This window comes from Pongo abelii, chromosome X (genome assembly GCF_028885655.2).
Source record: "Pongo abelii isolate AG06213 chromosome X, NHGRI_mPonAbe1-v2.0_pri, whole genome shotgun sequence".
NCBI classification, from domain to species: Eukaryota; Metazoa; Chordata; class Mammalia; order Primates; family Hominidae; genus Pongo; species Pongo abelii.
The window spans coordinates 22,339,893-22,367,488 of NC_072008.2; the positions used below are offsets into that span (position 1 = coordinate 22,339,893).

The window sequence follows — 27,596 nt, forward strand, 5'->3', positions numbered from 1 at the left end:
GTTATCTTGTCTACAACAGAAAGAGGAATGTGACTACCTTTGAAAATAGAGTGATCCCTTTTAATCTCTATTCCTTTTTTTATGACTACATTTGGAAAACAATTTAACTTCTAAGGCTATGGTGACTTTTCAACAAGTTTCCAGATAAAATATAAATGATATATTTACTGACAGGATCTTTTCAAGCCCTGTTTTAGGTGTTCATAAATATATAGCTACAGCAGATAAAAAAATCATAGCAATCTTAAGGCTGAAAGGGATTTCAGAAATCATCTCTTTCACATCCCTAATTTCAGAGAGTAGGGCACTAAGGTTCATATGTGGTAATAATGACAATGTTAGAATTTATATTTTCTTTGTCTATTTCAATTGGAAGGTATGTTTAGATTTTTTACAGCTTTATGGGTATGGTTATTAGATTGTTATTACCATGGTTACTAGAAAGCAGTTTATCTTGGCTTTCCATTGAAAAAATTAAAGGATTTTGCTCTGAGATTCATGCTTGTAATTGTCTCCAAATTATGTATTTATGCCATAGATCTCTGAGTTATGGTGCTATAGGAGTAATTGTCGGACATGAATTTACACATGGATTTGATAATAATGGTAAGTACTGGTTCATTTTATAAGCTGCTGCTTTTATAATAATGTTGACTATATGGATGTTAATTGTTATGATTATCTTTGCATAGCAGCAGCATCATAGCTTGAAGATTATCCAAAGCAATATGATTGTCGATTGAAAACTTTTCACCGTGTCTTGCTGTGATGGCTTGCAATAAATACACAATTGTTCCCATTGGTGATCGGGGTAGACTTTAAAAAGCAGCCTTGTAATTTCAATAAAATTAGCTTTGCATTTAGATCAGGATTGCTGTAGCTGCCACAATAGTTACAGAGATTGATTTATAGCTTCTCCCTTTGTCATTTATTCATCATCTTGAGATATTCTCCCTGGAGGAGCAAGCTCTGCTCCAACGACGATTGTACACGCTGCCAAGTTAGGACTCGTTGAGTTAGGACTCTGGAGCTTGGCTGACTGGTTCCCTTTGATGATTTCGAAGATTATGCAATGCTTAATCTATATTTTTCTCTATACTGGCTTATATTCTGATTATTATTATTATTATCATTATTGAGACGGAGTCTAGCTCTGTCGCCAGGCTGGAGTGCAGTGGCACGATCTCGGCTCACTGCAACCTTGGCCTCCCATGTTCAAGTGATACTCCTGCCTCAGCCTCCCAAGTAGCTGGGATTACAGGCACGTGCCACTGTGCCCAGCTAATTTTTGTATTTTTAATAGAGACGGGGTTTCACCACATTGGCCAGGATGGTCTCGATCTCCTGACCTCGTGATCTGCCCACCTCAGCTTCCCAAAGTGCTGGGATTACAGGCATGAGCTACTGCACCCAGCCTATTCTGATTATTTTAAAATCTATACTTTCCTGATAATTTATGTAATAGGATATGCTTTGTATCCTGATGACATTTAAGCAAAAGGAAAAAGCAGAATATGACATAAACTAAAGAAATGGCTTCCTTTGAGAGTCCTCATCATCGTTAAGTGCACTCTTTTCTCCTTTAACTTTGGAGTATTATCGGAAGGCCACATGAAATCTCTGAAACTTATGGATTAGTAGCAAATTACTATCACATCCATACCCACACAATGATTTACAGGCAGTCTCAGGAACCAGCTGCCCTAAGGCAACGTTATATAGAAGGGGACCTCTTTCTTCCATCCCTGTAGTATCTCCAACATCCTTTCCTGGATGCCTACCCCAGGGCCAGAGACACTTTGGCTCTTCTAGAAAAGTCTTCCTGTACTCCCACCAGCCCTTCCTTAATCACCTAGATCTTTTGCTCCTCTGGTCTTCCCTTCTCTGTTAAAATGTGGCTGACTTGTAGTTATCTGACTCTGCAGAGCTAGACTTTCTGCCTTTGGGTGTTTGGTTTATCTGAGATGAGAATCTTAGCTAAGAAAAAAAAGCGAATAGTCCTTTCTTCGTTCTGGGCCTCTCTTGATAGGAAATTTAAGTACAGTTCCTCCCCAGAACCTTCTGGAGAACTTCTGGAGTCTTTCTCAAAGGACTGAATCTAATGGTGGCAATTTCACTCTGTAACCAATGCTTAGAACAGTGCATTGCACATATAAGAAGTACATGCCCGGTACCTATTTAATGATTGGTTGGTTAGTGGGTAGAGGACAGTGACTCCGTACTATCCCAGGGGGTGGTGTTAGTAGTATGTAGCCTTGCTGAAGAGTTTTGGATTGTTCTAATTAACAACTTTACTTAGGGGACTTTTTTGTGAGCTCTCTGTATAATTAAATTTAAACGATGCCTCTGATTCTCATAGTAACCTTGAATATAGAAGACAGTCTAGCAGCATCCAAATTTTGTTTCAAAGGATGTAGAGAAAATGAAGAGTGAACACATAGCAAGAAAGCATGTATAATCTTTCTTCCCATTATGTTTTGGAGATTTTTCATTCTTATTCCAAGTTTTCTTTTTAGAGCAATCTTCCTTGTCTAAGCAGGACAGATGGGTCTTCCATCCACACTAGTGGCTGTGGAATGATTCATAACAGAGGTTTTATGTGTCTTTCAGCTCCTGGCAACTTGGAGGAAACAGGTTCTTATAGGGCTGAGTCAGGGTCTATGATCGCACAGTATGGATGGCTCACTGGGGCTATTCCTATGGATCATTTGGAATTTCACTGGTAGTAATGCTCTGATTGCCTCCGTGGGCTTTCTGAATGAAGCCATTTTATTTCATAATCCAGTGAACATTTTGGGTCAAATCAGGTGAAGACACAGAATCCAAGACTGAATAAGACTAGTATATGTAATAAATTGATGAATCTCATTTTTAAGGTGCTCTTTGTTCCTTAGAAGGAAAGAACTTCCTCAATTGTCTTTATCCTTTTCACCCTTTTTACAATTAACCTGTGACATTGGAGAGAATGCAGGAGCTGATCTCAGGAAGAGTGTTCCCTGCTGTTATGACTGCTTTTTGAAGGCCTGTCGAGGTGAGGGAAAGGAAAGATGAATTTAGTTTCCATAAATAACACAAATGTCTTCGAACTTTTATTTTTGCTAGGTAGAAAATATGATAAAAATGGAAACCTGGATCCTTGGTGGTCTACTGAATCAGAAGAAAAGTTTAAGGAAAAAACAAAATGCATGATTAACCAGTATAGCAACTATTATTGGAAGAAAGCTGGCTTAAATGTGAGTACAACTGTGGCTAAGGGGGCACCTTGTGGTTCATTTTTCCTCATTTGGACATTAGCTTGCTTTAAACCATTGGTTCTCAAAGCGTGTTTACAAGATCAACAGCATCTGTCTTCCCTGGGAACATTCTTGAGTCCTACCCCATACCTGCTGAATCAGAATCTTTGGGGTTGGGGCCTGGTCATCCCTTAACCAGGCATGAACTTTTTCCTGATATATTACTAGGGCTGGAAAAATACCTAAATCCTTGCTATGCCTCAAATCTATTATACTTGTAGATGAATTTAGGTAAAAATCCATGTGCTTCTTTTAAAGGGAATGTTTATAAACACTGAGTTGGTTCTCCTGGTTCTTAAACCATGCTCAGCCCAAGTGAGACCACTGCTCATTCAGGCAGAGAAACCAGAGTCTGTATCCTTGAATGGTGTCTAGCTCTTTTATCAGTGTCCTGGACTGCCATTTCTCTGCCTATATATTTTTAAATATCTACAACTGTGACATGAGAAGACCTAAAATGGGTGCTTCTATGTATCTCTATATAGTGCAGGGGTTTTCACACTGTGAAAATTCATCTGGAGTATATGTTGCTTCAAGAAAAGCATAGCAGAAAGGGGTTCTAGAGTCAGACATGGGTCCAAATCTAGGTTCAACTAGTTTTATGAACTTGGGCAAGTTACTTAATGTTCCTGAGTCTCAGCATCTTCATCTGTGAAATGGGTCAATGTTTCTGAACTCATGGATTTGTTGTAAGAATTAAATGAGCAAAGCAATGTGGAGCACTAGCACAAGGCCTGACATAAAGCAAGTGCTCAATAAAAGATAGTTAATATTCCTGATCCTTCGTGACATACTCATTAGTACCCTATCCCAGGAAAAAACAAAGCCAAAGATTTTTGGGGTAAAAACCCCCCAAAAAACAATAGAACAGTTTTCTTGGAGGAAGGGAATTTATATTTCCTGATGATTATTATATACAGGCATGAAGATGAAACTTTTCACTTAATTGAAACAAATGTATCCCCATACTAGTCCTGAGAGGTACAGATTATTACTAAGTGTACAGGTTTTGCATATGAGGTTCAAAGGAATTAAACTGAGGTTCAAAGAGATTAAAATCCATGGTAGAGTCTAGATTAGAGTTTATGTCTGTACAACTCCAAAGTCCATACTGCTTCCCCTATATCATGCTGAGGTTCTTATTTTAAGTTAAGTTCATTTTATATCTGGGTGATGTGTGGGTGGACTGCTCTTCACCATTCATTTTGGCCAAAGTGTCAGAGATTGAAACTTAATTCTGACAAATGTGTACCTTTGTCACAAGGACGATAGAAAGGGCATGCCTGTCTTAGCATAAATCCACTTAACCATCAGAAAACAGCTTCAGTTTCATTCCCACAGGAGAGTGGGTGGCTTCCTTTGTGGATATAAGGGCCATGCTTTATTTTTCTGGCTTCATTTATAGGAGCCATTCCTTTGTGCCTGAATCTTGCTTTGTAGTGAATTCGGGGGAGCTCAGATGGGGCACTACAGATGCAGACTGTCAGCAGCTGTTGAGTCTTTTTTTGTTGTTGTTCCTTTTTGTAGCTGTTGAGTCTTGAGAGTCCAAACCTAGGGCCATGTGGTCTACTGAGGCAGACCAGAGTTCAAGGAGCCAAAGGGGTGAGGCTGCTCCAAAAGGCTCTAAATTAGATATAAAGCTTAGAGTGAATGGCTGGGCATGGTGACTCATGCCTGTATTCTAAACACTTTGGAAGGCCAAGGTGGGAGGATCACTTGAACCTAGGAGTTTGATACCAGCCTGGGAAACATACGGAGACCCTGTCTCTACAGAAAAGTTTTTTAAAAATTAGCTGGGTGTAGTGGTGCATGCCTGTAGTCCCAGCTACTCAGGAGGCTGAGGTGGAAGAATTGTTTGAACCCTATAGTGAGATATGATCACACCACTGCACTCCGGTGTGGGAGAAAGAGAGAGACCCTGTCTCAAAACACACACACACACCCCTCAGAGTAAAAAGGAAGGAGATTAAATTTAAGCAGGAGTGGATATAATCATAATCTTCAAGAGCCAAGAGGAGTTGGGACTTGAGAAAGCAGCATATTAGGAAGCAAAGGCTCTGGAGACAGAAGACTGCTTGGGTTCGAATCCCAGTGACATACGAGCAGTTTACTTTGTCACTCTGTCTTAGGTTCACTAGAAGCAGAGCCCAAGAAGGGGTTCCTTAGGTCATTGATTCTTTTGAGACAGCGTCTCGCTGTGTCACCCAGGCTGGAGTGCAGTGGTGTGATCTCGGCTCACTACTACCTCTGCCTCTGCCTCCCGGGTTCAAGTGATTCTCCTGCCTCAGCCTCCCCAGTAGCTGGGATTACAGGTGCCAGCCACCAGGCCTGGCTAATTTTTGTATTTTTAATAGAAACGGGGTTTCTTCATGTTGGCCAGGCTGGTCTCGAACCCCTGACCTCAGGCAGTCTGCCCGCCTCGGCCTCCCAAAGGGCTGGGATTACAGATGTGAGCCACCGCACCCAGCCTAGGTCAGTGATTTATTCAGAAAGTCATTTCAGGAAAAACCTATAATGGAATGAGGGAAACCTGTTGGTTTCAGGAAATTTTTAGCCTCACCCTGATTCCACAGAGGATTCTGGAGCACGAATTGCACCACAGAAATTGTTCAGCCCAGGTACTGGGCTGTTGAAACTGCACATCAGTCAATTACTGGAAGGTGGGTTATAACCTCCCAGCAGTCTCCAGATGAGGTGATTCCCATAAGCTAAGGTTGATCTGAGCTGTTAGCAGTTGTGGGAATGGGTGCACAGTTTAGGTAGAAAAGGGGATCTGGTGGGATATCGACATCTGCTACACACTCTGAGCTTTAGATCCTCATTTGTTGAGCAAGGATGGTGGTAATTAGCACTTACCTCATAGGATTGTGGATAACAAAGAATATACGTAAAGCAGGAATGGTAGCTTTTGTATACTGAAGCTAGGAGGGTCCTGAGTGATTACAGTGAATAATATTTTCCAAAGATTTGTTTTTATTCCTTCATATTGCTTGATACCTGGGTGACTGGGCTAGCTTTAAAGTAAAGAGTTGGTAAGATCCATGGCTTGAAAGTTAAAAGCAAGGTATGTTAGTTTTCTGTTGCTTGCTGTAACAAGTTACTATAAACTTAGTAGCTTAAAATAACATAAATTTGTTATCATACAGTTCTGTATGTCAGAAGTCTGACATAGATCTCAGTGGATTAAAATCAAAGTGTCAGCAGGGCCACATTCCTTTGTAGAGGTTCTAGGGGAGTATCTGTTTCCTTGCCTTTTCTAGCTTTTAGAGGCTGCCCACATTCCTTAGCTTATGGCCCCTTCGTTTTTCAAAGCCAGCCATGGCCAGTGGAGTCTTCTCATGTTGCATCACTCTGACACTCACTCTCCTGCCTCCCTTTTCCTCTTGTAAGAACTTTTGTAATTACACTGGGTCCACCTGGACAATCCAGGATAAAGTCTGCATCTCAAGATCCTTAATCACATCATAAAAGTCTCCTTTGCCATGCTTTATTTTTCCAGCTTCATTTTGTAGGGACCATTCCTCTGTGCCTGAATCTTTCTTTGCAGTGAATAAGGTAACATAGTCACAGATTCCAGGGATTAGGACGCAGACATCTTTGGGAAGCCGTTATTCTGCCTATTACACAAGAGTTGAACGACTTTTCTGTAAAGGGCCAGATAGTAAAAAATTTAGGCTTTGTGGGGCATATGGTCTCTGTTACAATATTTAATTCTGCCATTGTAGCAAGGGAGCAAATACAGACAATATGTATATGAATGGGCATGGCTGTGTCCCAATAAAACTTGATTTATGAACACCAAAATTTGAATTTCATATAATTTTCATGTGCCACAACAATATTATTCTTCTTTTGATTTTTCCCCAGTCGTTGAAAAGCCTGTACAAAGACAAGCAGCAGGTTGAATTTGGCGTGTGGGCTGTATCAGTTTAGAATATTTGTGTCCTAGCTCATTTAAAGTTTTAAGAAACAATCTCGAATATTGGGAATAATTTTTTTTTTTTTTTTTTTACCATGCTGGCTGGTTGGTTGTCATACATATCGCAGACCTCGACCTTGTGATCTGAACTACTTCTATTTGATGTTTGTTCCCTAGGAGAACCACTTTCCTTTTAATTTTTCATGGAAATTGCTGAAGGTAAAATGATGATAGTTGGTCTTGAAATCTTGTTCCTGTGTGGATGGTAAATTTTTGGAAACACAGGCACAATGAGAAGAATACTCAAATTATGTGAGCTAATCAGAGAAAGTAACCTGTGTATTGACATTCCTGTATTTTCCCCATTAAACCAGAGTCACTCGGAATATTGTTAACATTTTATTGGAGCTGGCTAGATTGGTTAGAATGAAGAGGTAGGTGAGAAAGAAGCCTGTAGCATAATAAAATAGAAAGTATTATATTCAGGAGCACCTTGCTGAGGATAGTTTGCCATCTTACAATATATTATGCCTACCTCTGATTTATTGAATGTGATTTTCTCTTTAAAATATGATACTTTTCTTGCTATAATATTCATGCCTCTTGCTGAATGATAGTTGACCATGAAACACTCATTTTTTTTTTCCTTTTTTCTTTCTGTTAGGTCAAGGGGAAGAGGACCCTGGGAGAAAATATTGCTGATAACGGAGGCCTGCGGGAAGCTTTTAGGGTATGCGCTGCTACATTTACTGTGGTTCTAAAAATCAAGCCATAAAACACCATACGGGTGTACCTCAGTTCATACCGTAGCCATGTTCTTGAGGAGTTCGATATTATGGAATTTCTGTAAATAGAAGTGTGTCTCCCCATTGACCCTATTATATAAACAGAACTATATTTCTTTTTTCTTTTTGGGGTGTGAAGTCACCCTAAAGAATAATATTTGTTATTAAGAATCACGTATTTAAAGAATAGCTTTTAGAAAATACATTCAGCATCAGATCGAAGCATGCTACAGCAATCTCCTTGGGGCTAGGTTCATTTGTTTTCCTTGAGTACAGGTCTTCCTGTAGTCCTCCTATAAATTTCTCTTAAAATATCAAACTTCTAAATTATGACCAGAGGGTAGTGGTTCTCATATACTGGGCCAAGTGATAGTTCATAATAACGTTTCCATCATCCACTAGTTTGTGGTCAAATAAGAAGCATAAGGATAATGCAGAAAGATTTCCTAAAGCTAAATGCATTCAATTTAATGACCAGACTGTTATTCCTGGTTATATCCTTCCTATATTCTAGTTGAAAAAATGAGGGCACTAGAAGATGACAGCTTTTCTCTTACGTGTCAAAATGAGAAAAGGTAATATGCGGACCCCAAAATGTATTGCCACAGGGGCCTTGCCATTGTATTAGATTTGTTTGTCCCCTGCTAGGAATTGAAAGAAAGAACAGCTTTTTTTCCCCAAGAGTTATTTAACATCTGAACGCTTTGGTCCAGCTGCTTTGGTATACATTGAGCATAAGGCCTTTTTGCAGGTGTACCTGCCTCACTGGTAAGCAATAGGACATGGACTTGTGTTTCCAAGCATTTCTTTTCTTAAGAAAACTTTGACATGATGCATTTTGCAATGGCAGGAGTATATATTTGCTATTCCTGTGCTAGCTAAGCAAAGAGAAAAACCCACCGTTGCAGAGACTCATCTCTTCTTCTTCTCTCACCAGGCTTACAGGAAATGGATAAATGACAGAAGGCAGGGAGTTGAGGAGCCTCTTCTACCAGGCATCACATTCACCAACAACCAGCTCTTCTTCCTGAGTTACGCTCATGTGAGTAGACTGAGGAAGGGGCATCAGGGATGAGATGCAGGACTTGAGTTTGCTCCCTTGATCAAAGATTTCAAACAAAAGTTTAATGGCATGACTTTGATTTTTCGCAACAATTTTATCTTGATTATTTTCAGGGTAAATCTCACCTTCTTAATGTTCTATAGTACATAATTAATTGAGTGATTGAATCAAGGTTTATTGGTATTTTTTAAATCAAATGGGTTAGCAGCCCTGTGGTAGTTCATTTGATAGTTCCTCAATGTATCTTGACTTCTTAATCTGTTTGATACTATTTGTAACCATTTCTAATAACTTGTTCTTTGGCTTTCATGGGCCTGCTCTTTCCTATATTGCTCCTCCTTTGCCTCATTTGCTGACTTTATGCCACCACTCTCAGCCTGTGGGGGACCCTCAGGGTCATGTTCCCAACTGTCTAATGCATATGCAGAGACCCGTAGAGCTGAAAAAGAACGAAGGCAAGGAGAGTCATGTCAGTCTTTTGTGAGTTTAATAGGCTCTTGGAGCAGAAATTGAAAGGAAGATGTACACGAAATAAAGCACAGTTCTGAGTCTGAGTCTCTGGCTAATGAGGCAAGTGCCAAATCTTTATTAGTTATTATACTGGTTTATGTCATAAACATACAGGCAGCCTTTTCAAAGAAGTCAGGGATAGGTCAATAAAGGTTCTAATGAATGGCCTCACAGTGGGCAAATGTGTATGAATATGCTCAAAGCTAGACAAAAATCTTCATCAGTACAACCTTTTGTTCCTAAGTCTTTGCTTTCACTGCTAAGTAAGCTCATTCTCACACAAGTCTTCTATAATTCACTCTGGTCAAAGGATGCTTGCTTGCCTTGGGTCTTTTATTTCTTAAAGCTAATATAAAAACACTAAATAAATTATTATTTAGCAACCTAATGTCAACAAAACTCTAGTCATCAACAACATGACTTTCCTTTTAGTTTTCCCGTTTCTATCATCACATCCCGTCATTAGATTTTCCTGGTTAGAAAGCCTGGATTCTTAGGTCTTATTTGATGCATATGTCCTCATTTTTATAACATGTATTCCAGAAGCCAGATGTTTCATACTTTTTTTAAAAATTATACTTTAAGTTCTGGGGTACATGTGCAGAACGTGCAGTTTTGTTACATAGGTATACATGTGCCATGGTAGTTTGCTGCACCCATCAACCCATCACCTACATTAGGTATTTTTCCTAATGCTATAGCTCTTCTAGCCCCCAACCCTCCGACAGGCCCTGGTGTGTGATGTTCCCCTCTCTGTGTCCACGTGTTTTCATTGTTCGACTCCCACTCATGAGTGAGAACATGCGGGGTTTGGTTTTCTGTTCTTGTGATAGTTTGCTGAGAATGATGGTTTCCAGATTCATCCATGTCCCTGCAAAGAACATGAACTCATCCTTTTTTATGGCTACACAGTATTCCATGGTGTATATGTGCCACATATTCTTTATCCAGTCTATCACTGATGGACATTTGGGTTGGTGCCAAGTCTTTGCTATTGTGAATAGTGCCACAATAAACATACGTGTGCATGGCATCTTTATAGTAGCATGATTTAGAATCCTTTGGGTATATACCCAGTAATGGAATGGCTGGGTCAAATGGTATTTCTGGCTCTAGATCCTTGAGGAATCGCCACACTGTCTTCCACAATGGTTGAACTAATTTACACTCCCACCAACAGTGTAAAAGCATTCCTATTTCTCTACGTCCTCTACAGCATCTGTTGTTTCCTGACTTTTTAATGATCACCATTCTAACAGGCATGAGGTGGTATCTCATAGTGGTTTTGATTTGCATTTCTCTAATGACCAGTGATAATGAGCATTTTTCATATGTTTGTTGGCTGCATAAATGTCTTCTTTTGAGAAATGTCTCTTCATACACTTTGCCCACTTTTTGATGAGGTTGTTTTTTTCTTGTAAATTTGTATAAGTTCTTTGTAGATTCTGGATATTAGCCCTTTGTCAAATGGATAGATTGCAAAAATTTTCTCCCATTCTGTAGGATGCCTCTTCACTCTGGTGATAGTTTCTTTGGCTGTGCAGAAGCTTTTTAGTTTAGTTTAATTAGATTCCATTTGTCAATTTTGGCTTTTGTTGCCATTGCTTTTGGTGTTTTGGACATGAAGTCTTTGCCCATGCCTATGTTCTGAATGGTATTGCCCAGGTTTTCATCTAGGATTTTTATGGCTTTAGGTCTTACATTTGTTTAAGTCTTTAATCTATCCTGAGTTAATTTTTGTACAAGGTGTAGGGAAGGGATCCCGTTTCAGTTTTCTGCATATGGCGAGCCAGTTTTCCCAACATCATTTATTAAATAGGGAATCCTTTCCCCATTGCTTGTTTTTGGCAGGTTTGTCAAAGATCAGATGGTTGTAGATGTGTGGTGTTATTTCTGAGGGCTCTGTTCTGTTCCATTGGTCTATACATCTGTTTTGGTACCAGTACCATGCTGTTTTGGTTACTGTAGCCTTGTAGTAAAGTTTAAAGTCAGGTAGCGTGATGCCTCCAGCTTTGTTCTTTTTGCTTAGGATTGTCTTGGCTATATGGGCTCTTTTTTTTTTTTTTGGTTCCCTATGAAGTTTGAAGTAGTTTTTTCCATTTTGTGAAGAAAGTCAATGGTAGCTTGATGGGGATAGCATTGAATCTCTAAATTACTTTGGGCAGTATGGCCATTTTCACGATATTGATTCTTCCTATCCATGAGCATGGAATGTTCTTCCATTTGTTTGTGTTCTCTCTTATTTCCTTGAGCAGTGGTTTGTAGTTCTCCTTGAAGAGGTCCTTTACATCCCTTGTAAGTTGGATTCCTAGGGATTTTATTCTCTTAGTGGCAATTGTGAATGGGAGTTCACTCATGATTTGGCTCTCTGTTTGTCTGTTATTGGTGTATAGGAATGCTTGTGATTTTTGCACATTGATTTTGTATCCTGAGACTTTGCTGAAGTTGCTTATCAGCTTAAGGAGATTTTGGGCTGGGACGATGGGGTTTTCTTAATATACAATCATGTCATCTGCAAACAGAGACAGTTTGACTTCCTCTTTTCCTATTTCAATACCCTTTATTTCTTTCTCTTGCCTGATTGCCCTGGCCAGAACTTCCAACACTATGCTGAATAGGAGTGGTGAGAGAGGGCATCCTTGTCTGGTGCTGGTTTTCAAAGGGAATGCTTCCAGTTTTTGCCCATTCAGTATGATGTTGGCTGTGGGTTTGTCATAAATAGCTCTTACTATTTTGAGATACGTTCCATCAATACCTAGTTTACTGAGAGTTTTTAGCATGAAGGGTTGTTGAATTTCATCAAAGGCCTTTTCTGCATCTATTGAGATAATCGTGGTTTTTGTCATTGCTTCTGTTTATGTTTATTGATTTGCATATGTTAAAACAGCCTTGCATCCCAGGTATGAAGCTGACTTGATCATGTGATGGATAAGCTTTTTGATGTGCTGCTGGATTTGGTTTGCAAGTATTTTATTGGGTATTTTCGCGTAGATGTTCATCAGGGGTATTGGCCTGAAAATTTTCTTTTTTTGTGTTGTGTCTCTGCCAGGTTTTGGTATCAGGATCATGCTGGCCTCATAAAATGAGTTAGGGAGGATTCCCTCTTTTTCTATGGTTTGGAATAGCTTCAGAAGGAATGGTACCAGCTCCTATTTGTACCTCTGGTAGAATTTGGCTGTGAATCTGTCTGGTCCTCAACTTTTTTTGGTTGGTAGGCTATTAATTGCTGCCTCAATTTCAGAACTTGTTATTGGTCTATTCGGGGATTCAACTTCTACCTGGTTTAGTCTTGGGAGGGTGTATGTGTCCAGGAATTTATCCATTTCTTCTAGGTTTTCTAGTTTATTTGCATAGAGGTGTTTATAGTATTCTCTGATGGTAGTTTGAATTTCTGTGGGATTCTTGGTGATATCCTCTGTATCATTTTTTATTGCATCTATTTGATTCTTCTCTCTTTTCTCCCTTATTAGTCTGGCTAGTGGTCTGTCTATTTTGTTGATCTTTTCAAAAAACCAGCTCCTGGATTCATTGATTTTTTGAAGGGTTTTTTGTGTGTCTATCTCCTTCAGTTCTGCTCTGATCTTAGCTATTTCCTGTTTTCTGCTAGCTTTTGAATTTGTTTGCCCTTGCTTCTCTAGTTCTTTTCATTGTGATGTTAGGGTGTCAATTTTAGATCTTTCCTGTTTTCTCTTGTGGGCATTTAGTGCTATAAATTTCTCTCTACACACTGTTTTAAATGTGTCCCAGAGATTCTGGTACATTGTGTCTTTCTTCTCACTGGTTTCAAAGAACATCTTTATTTCTGCCTTCATTTTGTTATTTACCCAGTAGTCGTTCAGGAGCAGGTTGTTCAGTTTCCATGTAGCTGTGTGGTTTTGAGTGGGTGTCTTAATCCTGAGTTCTAATTTGATTGCACTGAGGTCTGAGAGACTGTTTGTTATGATTTTCTTTCTTTTGCATTTGCTGAGAAGTGTTTTACTTCCAATTATGTGATGAATTTTACAGTAAGAGCGATGAGGTGCTGAGAAGAATATATATTCTGTTGATTTGGGGTGGAGAGTTCTATAGATGCCTATTAGGTCCGCTTGGTTCAGAGCTGAGTTCAAGTCCTGGATATCCTTGTTAATTTTCTGTCCATTTATCTAATATTGACAATGGGGTGTAAAGTCTCCCACTATTATTCTGTGGGAGTCTAAGTCTCTTTGTAGGTCTCTAAGGACTTGCTTTATGTATCTGGGTGTTCCTGTATAGGGTGCATATATATTTAGGATAGTTAGCTCTTCTTGCTACATTGACCCCTTTACCATTATGTAATGTTCTTCTTTGTCTCTTTTGATCTTTGTTCATTCAAAGTCTGTTTTATCAGAGATTAGGATTGCCACTTCTGCTTTTTTTTTTTTTCTTTCCATTTGCTTGGTAAATATTCCTCCATCCCTTTATTTTGAGCCTATGCGTGTCTTTGCATGTGAGATGGGTCTGCTGAATACAGCACATTGATAGTTCTTGACTCTATCCAATTTGCCAGTCTGTGTCTTTTAATTGGGGCATTTAGCCCATTTACATTTAAGGTCAATATTGTTATGTGCGAATTTGATCCTCTCATTATGATGCCATCTATCTGGATATTTTGCCCATTAGTTGATGCAGTTTCTTCATAGTGTTGATGGTCTTTACAATTTGGTGTTTTTCAGTGGCTGGTACCAGTTGTTCCTTTCTGTGTTCAGTGCTTCTTTCAGGAGCTCTTGTAAGGCAGGCCTGGTGGTGACAAAATCTCTCAACCTTTGCTTGTCTGTAAAGGATTTTATTTCTCCTTTGCTTATGAAGCTTAGTTTGGCTGGATATGAAATTGTGGGTTGAAAATTCTTTTCTTTTCTTTGAGATTGTTGAATATTGGCCCTCACTCTCTCCTGGCTTGTAGAGTTTCTGCTGAGAGATCCACTGTTAGTCTGGTCTGATGGGCTTCCCTTTGTCAGTAACCTGACCTTTCTCTCTGGCTCCCCTTAACTTTTTTTCCTTCATTTCAACCTTGGTGAATCTGACGATTATGTGTCTTGGGTTGCTCTTCTCAAGGAGTATCTTAGTGGTGTTCTTTGTATTTCCTGAATTTGAATGTGGGCCTGTCCTGCTAGGGAGGGGAAGTTCTCCTGGATAATATCCTGAAGAGTGTTTTCCAACTTGGTTCCATTCTCCCCGTCACTTTCAGGTACACCAATCAAACGTAGATTTGGTCTTTTCACATAGTGCCATATTTCTTGGAGGCTTTGTTCATTTCATTTGACTCCTTTTTCTCTAATCTCGTCTTCTCGCTTTATTGCATTGAGTTGATCTTCAATCTCTGATATCCTTTCTTCCGCTTGATCAATTCGGCTATTGATACTTGTGTATGCTTCACAAAGTTCTCGTGCTGTGTTTTTTAGCTCCATCAGGTCATTTATGTTCTCCTCTAAACTGGTTATCTGGTTATTCTAGTTAGCAATTCGTCTAACCTGTTTTCAAGGTTCTTAGCTTCCTTGCAATGGGTTAGAACAATGCTCCTTTAGCTTGGAGAAGTTTGTTATCACCCACCTTCTGAAGCCTATTTCTGTCAATTCGTCAAAATCATTCTCCGTCCAGTTTTGTTCCCTTGCTGGCGAGGAGTTGTGATCCTTTGGAGGAGAGGAGGTATTTTGGTTTTTGGAACTTTTAGCTTTTTTGTGCTGGTTTCTCCCCATCTTTGTGGATTTATCTACCTTTGGTCTTTGATGCTGGTGACCTTCGGATGAGGTATTTTAGTAGATGTGCTATTCCTTTCTGTTTGTTAGTTTTCCTTCTTACAAACAGGCTCCTCTGCTGCAGGTCTGCTGGAGGTCCACTCCAGACCCTGTTTACCTGGTTATCACCAGCAGAGGCTGCAGAACAGCAAAAACTGCTGCCTGTTCTTTCCTCCGGAAGCTTTGTCCCGGAGGGGCATCTGCCAGATGCCAGCCAGAGCTCTCCTGTACGAGACGTTTGTCGACCCCTACCGGGAGGTGTCGCCCACTCAGGATACACGGGGGTCAGGGACCCACTTGAGGAGGCAGTCTGACCCTTAGCAGAGCTCGACCGCTGCGCTGGCTGTCAGGCAGGGACGTTTAAGTCTGCTGAAGCTGTGCCCACAGCCGCCCCTTCCCCCAGGTGCTCTGTCCCAGGGAGATGGGGGTTTTATCTATAATTCCCTGACCGGGGCTGTTGCTTTTTTTTTTTTTTTTTTTCAGAGATGCCCTGCCCAGAGAGGTGACATCTGGCAGTCCGGCCACAGTGGCCTTGCTGAGCTGTGGTGGGCTCCTCCCGGTTGAAACTTCCTGGTGGCTTTGTTTATACTGTGAGGGTAAAACCATCTACTCAAGCCTCAGCATTGGAGAACACCCCTTCCCCCAACAAGCTCAAGTGTCCCAGGTCGATCTCAGACTGCTGCTGTATTGGCAGTGAGAATTTCAAGCCAGTGGATCTTAGCTTGCTGGGCTCTGTGGGGTTGGGACCCGCCAAGCCAGACCACTTGGCTCCCTGGCTTTAGAACCCCTTCTGACGGGAGTGAACGGTTCTGTCTTGCTGGCATTCCCAGCACCACTGGGGTATCAAAAACACACACACACACACAAACAACAACAACAAAAAAATTCCTGCAGCTAGTTGAGTGTCTGCCCAAATGGCTGCCCAGTTTTGTACTTGAAACCCAGAGCCCTGGTGGGGTAGGCACTGGAGGGAATCTCCTGTTCTGCAGGTTGCGAAGACCGTGGGAAAAGTGCAGTATCTGGACTGGAGTGCACGGTTCCTCAGGCTCAGTCCCTCATGGCTTCCCTTGGGTAGGGGAGAAAATTCCCCGACCCCTTGCACTTCCTGGGTGAGGTGACACCAGACCCTGCTTCGGCTTGCCCTCTGTGGCCTGCACCCACTGTCCGACCAGTCCCAATGAGACAAACTGGGTACCTCAGTTGGAAATGCAGAAATCACCCACTTTCTGCATTGATTTCGCTGGGAGCTGCAGACCAGTGCTGTTCCTATTTGGCCATTTTCTAGTTCTTCTGGAGGTTTCATACTTTTAAGTGCTTTTCAGATTTGACATCTTCTCTCCTGTTTTTTGACAGTTTGGGCTGCTATAACAAAGTGTCATAGACTAGGTGGCTTATAAACAACAGAAATTAATTTATCACAGTTTTGGAGGCTGGAAGTCTGAGATCAGAGTGCTAGTGGGATCAAGTTTTGGTGAGGGCTTTCTTCTGGGTTGCACACTGCCAATTTCTCTCTGTGTCCTCACATGGTGGAAAGAGCTAGCTAGCTCTCTGGCCTCTTCTTCTAAGGGTACTAATCCCATTCATGAGGGCTCCACCCTCATGATTTAATTGCCTTCCAAAGGCCCAACTCCTAATGCCATCATATTGATTAGGGCTTCAACATAAGAATTTTGGGGGATAGAAACATTTAGTCCATAGCATCCCCATTACCCTATCTTATCATATATAGGCATAATCTTAATATCTTCTACTCTGGATTAATCCCAACAGTCTTATGGAATGTTAATCTGACTTCAGCATTTTTTTATTAACCACTGTTTTACATACCATTGGAATACCACTTTTATTTCATTACCAACCTGCTGAAAGAACTACAGTGGCTCCCAAATGCCTACCGCATTGAAGCCAAATAAATACCTCCATCTGGCTTCCCAAGTTTTCGGTGTGATCCAACTCCACCCAATCCAATTCAATTTCCCATAACTCCACTGGGTGAGAAAAAACTCAGCCTTAGTGGGGCAAGTATCCTCACTTCTACCCTACAGTGTCATGCCCATTACTGTCTCTTTGGCTTTGCTTCTGATTCTCCTTCTATAATGCAACCCTTCCTACTCTTCCCCTTCAGATGATTATTCAATCTAAGCTTCATCCTTCAGGATCCATGTTGAGTTCCACTCCCTCCACATCTTCCATAAACTCTTCCGCAAGGACTCCAGTCCTTATTATTCTATCTTCAACTGCTTTTACACTTACTTTCATTACCATGCAGTTGAGTACTTAACTGCTCTCCAAATGTTCAAGAATTTTAGTTTTATCTCCACAGCTAATCTTCTGGATCCTTACACTTCCTATCTCCATAGCACCCAGCAAAGATGCTGGGTATATTGAAGACAGTTGATATTTTTAGATCAATTGCTTGAAATGAATAAAACTAACAATTATTGCTTGAAATGAATAAAACAAAACCAACAATTCAACTAAGGAGACTCCCTTTTACTGGGTCAGATATATAAAATAAGTATACAAAAATAGAGTTGGGACTGGCAAACTAGAGCCAAATATGGCCTGCTGCCTGTTTTTGTAAATAATGTTTTATTGGAAAGCAGCCACATTCCTTCATTTATTCACGATCTGTAGCTGGTTTTGTGCCACAATGGCAGAGTTGAATAATTGAAACAGGGACCTTATAGTCTTCAAAGCCTAAAATCTTTACCATCTGTCTCTTTTCAGAAAAAGTTTGCTAACCCCTGCTCTAGAGGACAAAGTATAGTGATCTATCAGTTCTTACTATTTACATCCTAGCCCACAATATCTCTTTGTAGATAAAATAATTGATAGTGAAGTTACTTATAATTCTGAAATGTTTCCAGATATAATACCAAACTATAGCTGATTGATTGATTTTAAACTTAAGAGATAGATTTAGGGGGGAAATGTGGAAAGCTATTTTATATCACTAGTGAGAAATTTATCTTGGAGCTTTTCCCACTGACAGAATGAAGAGATTTTTCAATCTTTTGCACTTTAAAGTGAGTCTGCTTGTAAGGAGTAAAATTACTTTCCCTCCTGGGAAGGTACTAAGAAAACAGTAGCAGGCATAATGTGTTTTCAGAAGTCTCTTAAGTGATACATTAAGCAAAGACAATACTATATTATAATATAAGAATATAAGAAGAAATAACATAAGAAATGAGGTAAAATCAAATGCCAGAAACTACTTCACATTAGCCAGCTTCTGAGGAAGTTAAAGGAATCACATTACAAAACATCTTCAAAGTCAAATTCAGAACCACGGTGACTGGTGGTTTATCTTCATCAAAAGCAACAACATCATATCACCTTTCCTGCTTTCTATGTCCCTGTAGTTGCTGTGACCTCTCATTTTTCTCAGATATTCTTCTAATCCTTCTACTTCTTTCCATTCTATTTTCTACTTATTTAGTGGACATCCATTGAGAACCTTCCTGGTATCTATAAATAATCTAACTAGTCTCTAATTTCTTCCTTCCACTATACACCCCTGCCAGATAAATCTTTTTAAAATCTGGGTTTTATTATTTTCCTACTCAAGAATGACTTTTAAATATAGTTTAAACATTCTGGCCAACTGCTCAGGACTTCAGAAATCTGACACTGTCCTTCCTCTCCCACTGCTGCCCGTTATTGCATCATATACTCCAGCCTAGCTGAATGTCTTGTTCTCTTTCCCCTCAAACATGTCTTTGCTCCCATTTCCCCCTCCACTTAGAATATTTTTTTTTTCCATATTTATGTGTCCTAGTTCAATTCGTACTTTAAGACCATATCATACCTCAAGTCACATGGCAAGTCAGGATAAAGTAAGTTATGCTGCAGAAACAACATGACAAAAGTTTATTTCTTGTTCACTCTCCATGTCCAACATGAGTCAGCAGTGGGGCTCTTGTAGTTTTTACTCAAGAACTTGGGTTTTGGGCCGGGCACGGCCTGTAATCCCAGCACTTTGGGAGGCCGAGGCGGGTGGATTGCCTGAGGTGAGGAGTTTGAGACCAGCCTGGCCAGCATGGCGAAACCCCGTCTCTACTAAAAAAAAATACAAAAATTAGGCAAGATGGCCTAATAGGAACAGCTCTGGTCTGCAGCTTCCAGCAGGACTGACACAGAAGGCAGGTGATTTCTGCATTTCCAACTGAGGTACCCGGTTCATCTCACTGGGACTGGATGGACAGTGGGTACAGCCCACGGAGGGTGAGCCAAAGCAGGGTGGGACGGCACTTCACCCGGGAGGCACAAGCGGTTGGGGGATTTCCTGTTCCTAGCCAAGGGAAGCCATGAGAGACGGTACCAGGAGGAACAGTGCACTCCAGCCCAGATACCGCACATTTCCCACAGTCTTCGCGACCGGCAGACCAGGAGATTCCTTACAGTACCGGGCTCGGTGCGTGCCACCCCCATGGAGCCCAGCAAGCTAAGATTCACTGGCTTGAAATTGTCGCTGCTAGCACAGCAGTCTGAGGTTGACCTGGGATGCTTAAGTTTGGAGTTGGGAGGGGCATCCACCATTGCTGAGGCTTGAGTAGGCAGTTTTACCCTCACAGTGTAAACAAAGCCACTGGGAAGTCTGAACTAGGTAGAGCCCATGGCAGCTCAGCAAGGCCACTGTGACCAGACTGCCTCTCTAGGCAGAGCCTCTCTGAAAAGAAGGCAGCAGCCCCAGTCAGGGAATTATAGATAAAACCCCCATCTCCCTGGGACAGAGCATCTAGGGGAAGGGGCAGGTGTGGGCACAGCTTCAGCAGACTTAAACGTCCCTGCCCGACAGCCAGCACAGCAGTCGAGCTCTGCTAAGGGTCAGACTGCCTCCTCAAGTAGGTCCCTGACCCCTGTGTATCCTGGCTGGGAGATACCTCCCAGTAGGGGCTGACAAACATCTCATACAGGAGAGCTCTCACTAGCATCTGGCAGGTGCCTCTCTGTGGACAAAGCTTCCAGAGGAAGGAACAGGCAGCAATCTTTGCTGTTCTGTAGACTTCACTGGTGATACCTAGCCAAACAGGGTCTGGAGAGGACCTCCAGCAAACCCCAGCAGACCTACAGCAGAGGAGCCCTGAGTTAGTTAGAAGGAAGACTGACAAACAGAAAGGAATAGTAGCAACATCAACAAAAAGGATGTCCGGTCAGAGACCATATCCGAAGGTCACCAGCATCAAAGACCAAAGGTAGATAAATCAACGAAGATGGGGAACAACCGGCACAAAAAGGCTGAAAACTCCAAAAACCAGAACGCCTCTTCTCCTTCAAATGATCACAACTCAACTCCTCGCCAGCAAGGGAACAAAACTGGACGGAGAATGATTTTGACAAATTGACAGAAGTAGGCTTCAGAAGGTGGGTGATAACAAACTCCTCCGAGCTAAAGGAGCATGTCCTAACCCATTGCAAGGTAGCTAAGAACCTTGAAAACAGGTTAGAGGAACTGCTAACCAGAATAACAAGTTTAGAGGAGAACATAAATGACTCAATGGAGCTGAAAAACACAGCACGAGAACTTTGTGAAGCATACACAAGTATCAATAGCCGAACTGATCAAGCAGAAGAAAGGATATCAGAGATTGAAGATCAACTCAGTGAAATAAAGCGAGAAGATTAGAGAAGAGAAAAAAAGAGTTAAAAGAGACGAACAAAACCTCCACGAAATATGGGACTATGTGAAAAGACCAAATCTACGTTTGATTGGTGTACCTGAAAGTGATAGGGAGAATGGAACCAAGTTGGAGAACACTCGTCAGGATATCATCCAGGAGAACGTCCCCCACCTAACAAGGCAGGCCCACATTCAAATTCAGGAAATACAGAGAACACCGCAAAGATATTCCTCGAGAAGAGCAACCCAAGACACATGATCGTCAGATTCACCAAGGTTGAAATGAAGGAAAATAGGTTAAGGGGAGCCAGAGAGAAAGGTCGGGTTACCCACAAAGGGAAGCCCATCAGACTAACAAAGGATATTTCGGCAGAAACCCTGCAAGCCAGAAGAGAGAGGGGGCAAATATTCAACAATCTCAAAGAAAAGAAAAGAATTTTCAACCCACAATTTCATATCCAGCCAACCTAAGCTTCATAAGCAAAGGAGAAATAAAATCCTTTACAGACAAGCAAAGGTTGAGAGATTTTGTCACCACCAGGCCTGCCTTACAAGAGCTCCCGAAAGAAGCACTGAACACAGAAAGGAACAACTGGTACCAGCCACTGAAAAACACCAAACTGTAAAGACCATCAACACTATGAAGAAACTGCATCAACTAATGGGCAAAATAGATAGCATCATAATGAGAGGATCAAATTCACACATAACAATATTGACCTTAAATGTAAAGGGGCTAAATGCCCCAATTAAAAGATACAGACTGGCAAACTGGATAAAGAGTCAAGACCCATCAGTGTGCTGTATTCAGGAAACCCATCTCACTTGCAGAGACACACATAGACTCAAAATAAAGGGATGGAGGAAGATCTACCAAGCAAATGGAAAGAAAAAAAAAAAGCAGAGGTTGCAATCATCGTCTCTGATAAAACAGACTTTAATCCAACAGAGATCAAAAGAGACAGAGAAGAGCATTACATAATGGTAAAGGGGTCAATGTAGCAAGAAGAGCTAACTATCCTAAATATATATGCACCCAATACAGGAGCACCCAGATTCATAAAGCAAGTTCTCAGAGACCTACAAAGAGACTTAGATTCCCACACAGTAACAGTGGGAGACTTTAACACCCCACTGTCAACACTAGACAGATTGAGACAAAATTAACAAGGATATCCAGGACTTGAACTCAGCTCTGGACCAAGTGGACCTAATAGGCATCTACAGAACTCTCCATCCCAAATCAACAGAATATACATTCTTCTCAGCACCAAATCACACGTATTCCAAAATTGACCACATAGTTGGAAGTAAAACACTTCTCAGCAAATGCCAAAGAATGAAAATCATAACAAACAGTCTCTCAGACCACAGTGCAAACAAATTAGAACTCAGGATTAAGAAACTCACTCAAAACTCCGCAACTACATGGAAACTGAACAACCTGCACCTGAATGACTATTAGGTAAATAACAAAATGAAGGCAGAAATAAAGATGTTCTGTGAAACTAATGAGAACAAAGACACAATGTACCTGAATCTCTGGGACACATTTAAAGCAGTGTGTAGAAAGAAATTTATAGCACTAAATGCCCACAAGAGAAAGCAGGAAATATCTAAAATTGACACCCTAACATCACAATTAAAAGTACTAGAGAAGCAAGAGCAAACAAATTCAAAAGCCAACAGAAAACAAGAAATAACTAAGATCAGAGCAGAACTGAAGGAGATAGAGACACAAAAAACCCTTCAAAACATCAATGGATCCAGGAGCTGGCTTTTCAAAAAGATCAACAAAATAGACCACTAGGCCAGACTAATAAAGAATAAAAGAGGGACGAATCAAATAGACGCAATAAAAAATGATAAAGGGGACATCACCACCGATCCCACAGAAATACAGACTACCATCAGAGAATACTATTAACAAACATCTCTATGCAAATAAACTAGAAAATCTGGAAGAAATGGATAAATTCCTGGACACATACACCCTCCCAAGACTAAACCAGGTAGAAGTTGAATCCCTGAATAGACCAATAACAAGTTCTGAAATTAAGGCAGCAATTAATAGCCTACTAACCGCAAAAAAGTTGAGGACCAGACGGATTCACAGCCGAATTCTACCAGAGGTACAAAGAGGAGCTGGTGCCATTCCTTCTGAAACTATTCCAAACAATAGAAAGAGAGGGAATCCTTCCTAACTCATTTTATGAGGCCAGCATGATCCTGATACCAAAACCTGGCAGAGACACAACAAAAAAAGAGAATTTTAGACCAATATCCCTGATGAACATCAATGCGAAAATCCTCAATAAGATATTGGCAAACCAAATCCAGTAGCACATCAAAAAGCCTATCCACCACAACCAAGTTGGCTTCATACCTGGGATGCAAGGCTGTTTCAACATATGCAAATCAATAAACATCATCCATCACATACACAGAACCAATGACAAAGACCGCACGATTATCTCAATAGATGCAGAAAAGGCATTCGACAAAGTTCAACACCCCTTGATGCTAACAACTCCCAGTAAACTAGGTATCAATGGAACGTATCTCAAAATAATAAGAGCTATTTATGACAAACCCACAGCCAGTATCACACTGAATGGGCAAAAACTGGAAGCATTCCCTTTGAAAACTGGCACAAGACAAGGATGCCCTCTCTCACCACTCCTATTCAACATAGTGTTAGAAGTTCTGGCCAGGGCAATCAGGCAAGAGAAAGAAATAAACGTATTGAAATAGGAAGAGAGGCAGTCAGATTGTCTCTGTTTGCAGATGACATGATTGTATAGATTGCATATTAAGAAAACCCCATCGTCCCAGCCCAAAATCTCCTTAAGCTGATAAGCAACTTCAGCAAAGTCTCAGGATACAAAATCAATGTGCAAAAATCACAAGCATTCCTATACACCAATAACAGACAAACAGAGAGCCAAATCATGAGTGAACTCCCATTCACAATTGCCACTAAGAGAATAAAATCCCTAGGAATCCAACTTCCAAGGGATATGAAGGACCTCCTCAAGGAGAACTACAAACCACTGCTCAACAAAATAAAAGAGGACACAAACAAATGGTAGAACTTTCCATGCTCATGGATAGGAAGAATCAATATCGTGAAAATGGCCATACTGCCCAAGGTCATTTATAGATTCAATGCCATCCCCATCAAGCTACCAATGACTTTCTTCACAGAATTGGAAAAAACTACTTTAAATTTCATATGGAACCAAAAAGGAGCCCATATGGCCAAGACAGTCCTGGGCAAGAAGAACAAAGCTGGAGGCATCACGCTACCTGACTTTAAACTTTACTGCAAGGCTGCAGTAACCAAAACAGCATGGTACTGGTACCAAAACAGAGATATAGACCAATGGAACAGAACAGAGCCCTCAGAAATAACACCACACATCAACCACCATCTGATCTTTGACAAACCTGACAAAAACAAGCAATGGGGAAAAGATTCCGTATTTAATAAATGGTGTGGGAAAACTGGCTCGCCATATGCAGAAAACTGAAACTGGACCCCTTCCTTACACCTTAAACAAAAAATCAACTCAAGATGAATCAACGACTTAAACGTGAGACCTAGGACCATAAAAATCCTAGAAGAAAACCTGGGCAATACCATTCAGGACATGGGCATGGGCAAGGACTTTATGTCTAAAACACCAAAATCAATGGCAACAAAAGCCAAAATTGACAAATGGAATCTAATTAAGCTAAAGAGCTTCTGCACAGCAAAAGAAACTATCACCAGAGTGAACAGGCAACCTAGAGGATGGGAGAAAGTTTTTGCAATCTACCCATCTGACAAAGGGCTAATATCCAGAATCTACAAAGGACTTACACAAATTTGCAAGAACAAAACAACCCCATCAAAAAGTGAGTGAAACATATGAACAGACACTTCTTAAAAGCAGACATTTATGCAGCCAACAAACATATGAAAAATGCTCATTATCACTGGTCATTAGAGAAATGCAAATCAATCAAAACCACTATGAGATACCATCTCATGCCAGTTAGAATGGCAATCATTAAAAAGTCAGGAAACAACAGATGCTGGAGAGAATGTGGAGAAACAGGAACGCTTTTACATTGTTGGTGGGAGCGTAAACTAGTTCAACCATTGTGGAAGACAGTGTAGCGATTCCTCAAGGATCTACAACTAGAAATACCATTTGACCCAGCAATCCCATTACTGGGTATATACCGAAATAATTTTAAATCATTCTACTATAAAGATGCCATGCATACGTATGTTTATTGTGGCACTGTTCAACAATAGCAAAGACTGGGAACCAACCCAAATGCCCATCAATGATAGACTGGATAAAGAAAATGTGGCACATACACACCATGGAATACTATGCAGCCATAAAAAAGAATGGGCTCATGTTCTTTGCAGGGACACGGATGAAGCTGGAAGCCATCCTTCTCAGCAAACTAACACAGGAACACAAAACCAAACACCACATTTTCTCACTCATAAATGGGAGTTGAACAATGAGAGCACATGGACACAGGGAGGGGAACATCACACACCAGGGCCTGTCAGGGGGTGGGGGACTAGGGGAGGGATAGCATTAGGAGAAATGCCTAATGTAGATGACGGGTTGATGGGTCCAGTAAACCATCATGGCACGTGTATACCTATGTAACAAGCTTCCACGTTCTGCACATGTACCCCAGAATTTAAAGTATAATTTAAAAAAAAATACAAAAATTAGCTGGGCGTGGTGGTGTGCACCTGTAATCCCAGCTACTTGGGAGGCTGAGGCAGGAGAATCGCTTGAACCCAGGAGGTGGAGGTTGCAGTGAGCCAAGATTGCGCCATTGCACTCCAGCCTGGGTGACAGAGTGAGACTCCATGTGAAAACAAACAAACAAACAAAAAACTTGGGTTTTAGAGTCTGTATCTTGGCACGTGCTTCTGTGGATACCACAGGAGTAGAAAAGACATACGAGGATATGTGCACTGGCCGTTAGTGTAGCATCTTAAATTGTTCTTAAGGCTCTTAAAACTTCTGTCAGGTTTTAAAGCTTCTGCCAGGAAGTAACATATATTACTTCTGCTTCTGCTAACACTTCATTGGCCAGAACAAGCCACAGTCACCATGCCCAACTTCAAAGGAGATGGAGAAGTGTACTTCAATCCTAGGCCCAGACTAGGGTGAAGCGAGCAAGGCACTCAGGGGCAGACTACTAACTTCTCATCACCATCCTCAATAACGGGTGGCTGATTCATTTTATTGATTTGAATGAGTATGGTTAAATTTGAGAAGGACTATTTCAAACATTAAATTCATTGAATGAATACAGTGGTCGATTCCTGGGCACATATACGATTCTCTTGGTTTAAAGCACTTGTCTGGAAACCTTTCTCACTTACTCAAATTGTGAAATTATTCACATTGATAAAACCTTCTACTCTGGGGATCAGAATAATAGATGTTATTACCGATGACGGTTTTATTTCATCTACTAAAACTGTTTGTCATCCACTGATTCTAAAATTATTCCTCAGTATAATTTGGAGCAGTTAAAACAGTAGAAAATACATAATTGGAATGAAAGCTCATTTGTTGGGATGCTTTTCTCTTCTAGGTGAGGTGCAATTCCTACAGACCAGAAGCTGCCCGAGAACAAGTCCAAATTGGTGCTCACAGTCCCCCTCAGTTTAGGTAAATGGGCAAATGGGTGACGGCAGTTTTTAACTGTGCATCTCCCCCCTTCCTCCCCCACCCAGCCATCCAAGGGCTCTACCAGATAGGTGATCTGAAAAAAAATCCCACATTGTGAACGTATGATTTCCATTTTGCAGCCAAAAAATATCTGGCCACACAGAAACTAAATATCTTCTTTCATTAGTAGTAAGCTGGTTTAGTCAGCACTCTCTCACCTGAATTTCTGCTGATGGTACTTGTACATATCTAGTCTAGTGCTACATCAAGTGCCATTGAGACTATACAAGACTCCAGAGGTAATTTGGAATCCAAATCGTAGCTTTAGTATTACATCCCATTATCTTCTAGCTTTTGAAAGAGTCTCAGTAAACTGCATTATTGGACTTACTCAGCTGCTTACTTTTTTGGTCCAAAAAAATAGCCTTTATTGTCTTAGGAAAGGATGAGATTTGATGTACTCTGCCTTAAAACGCCGAGAGCTCTGGTTTATTTTGTTTTAAAGAATATCCCCTTTAATACCTCTTGTTCTTTCACACAGTCAGCCAGCAAACATGAATGAATGGCCACTTTCTGAATAGCTCTGAACACAAAGGAGGATACATTGCATTATTCAGCAATTATAATTTATATCTAGAGTTAGAGAGTCTACATTTTGGCTTTCAGGTTGGATCATATTTTGAAACAGTAGCTTATACAAAAAAGGAAAAGGATTATGAATTACAGTCTTATTCGTCAGAATGTATAAAACATAAAGTACAAATAAAATTAAAGTTAATATTACTCACCCTGTACTCGGTCCTGTAGGTTGACAGAAATTTTCTATAGTACAGGAAAGATGAGTATGATGAGAAATCCAAAAACCATAATAATTTATATGTATTCATTCTTTGTTTAGGGCATTATATCTGGATATCTTTATATTTAATGTTTAAACGGATCCATTAGCAT

General features: G+C 40.7%; 1 protein-coding gene across 1 annotated transcript in view; it reads left to right on the forward strand.

The window, feature by feature from the left end:
• Positions 1-27,596, forward strand: part of PHEX (phosphate regulating endopeptidase X-linked) — a 223,791-nt gene that overhangs the window by 194,564 nt on the left and 1,631 nt on the right. Inside the window, exons 17-21 of the mRNA XM_002831452.4 lie at positions 539-606; positions 3,103-3,233; positions 7,877-7,942; positions 8,935-9,039; positions 26,569-26,645. Coding sequence (XP_002831498.2) covers positions 539-606; positions 3,103-3,233; positions 7,877-7,942; positions 8,935-9,039; positions 26,569-26,645 — 447 coding nt within the window. The remainder of the gene's footprint in view (positions 1-538; positions 607-3,102; positions 3,234-7,876; positions 7,943-8,934; positions 9,040-26,568; positions 26,646-27,596) is intronic.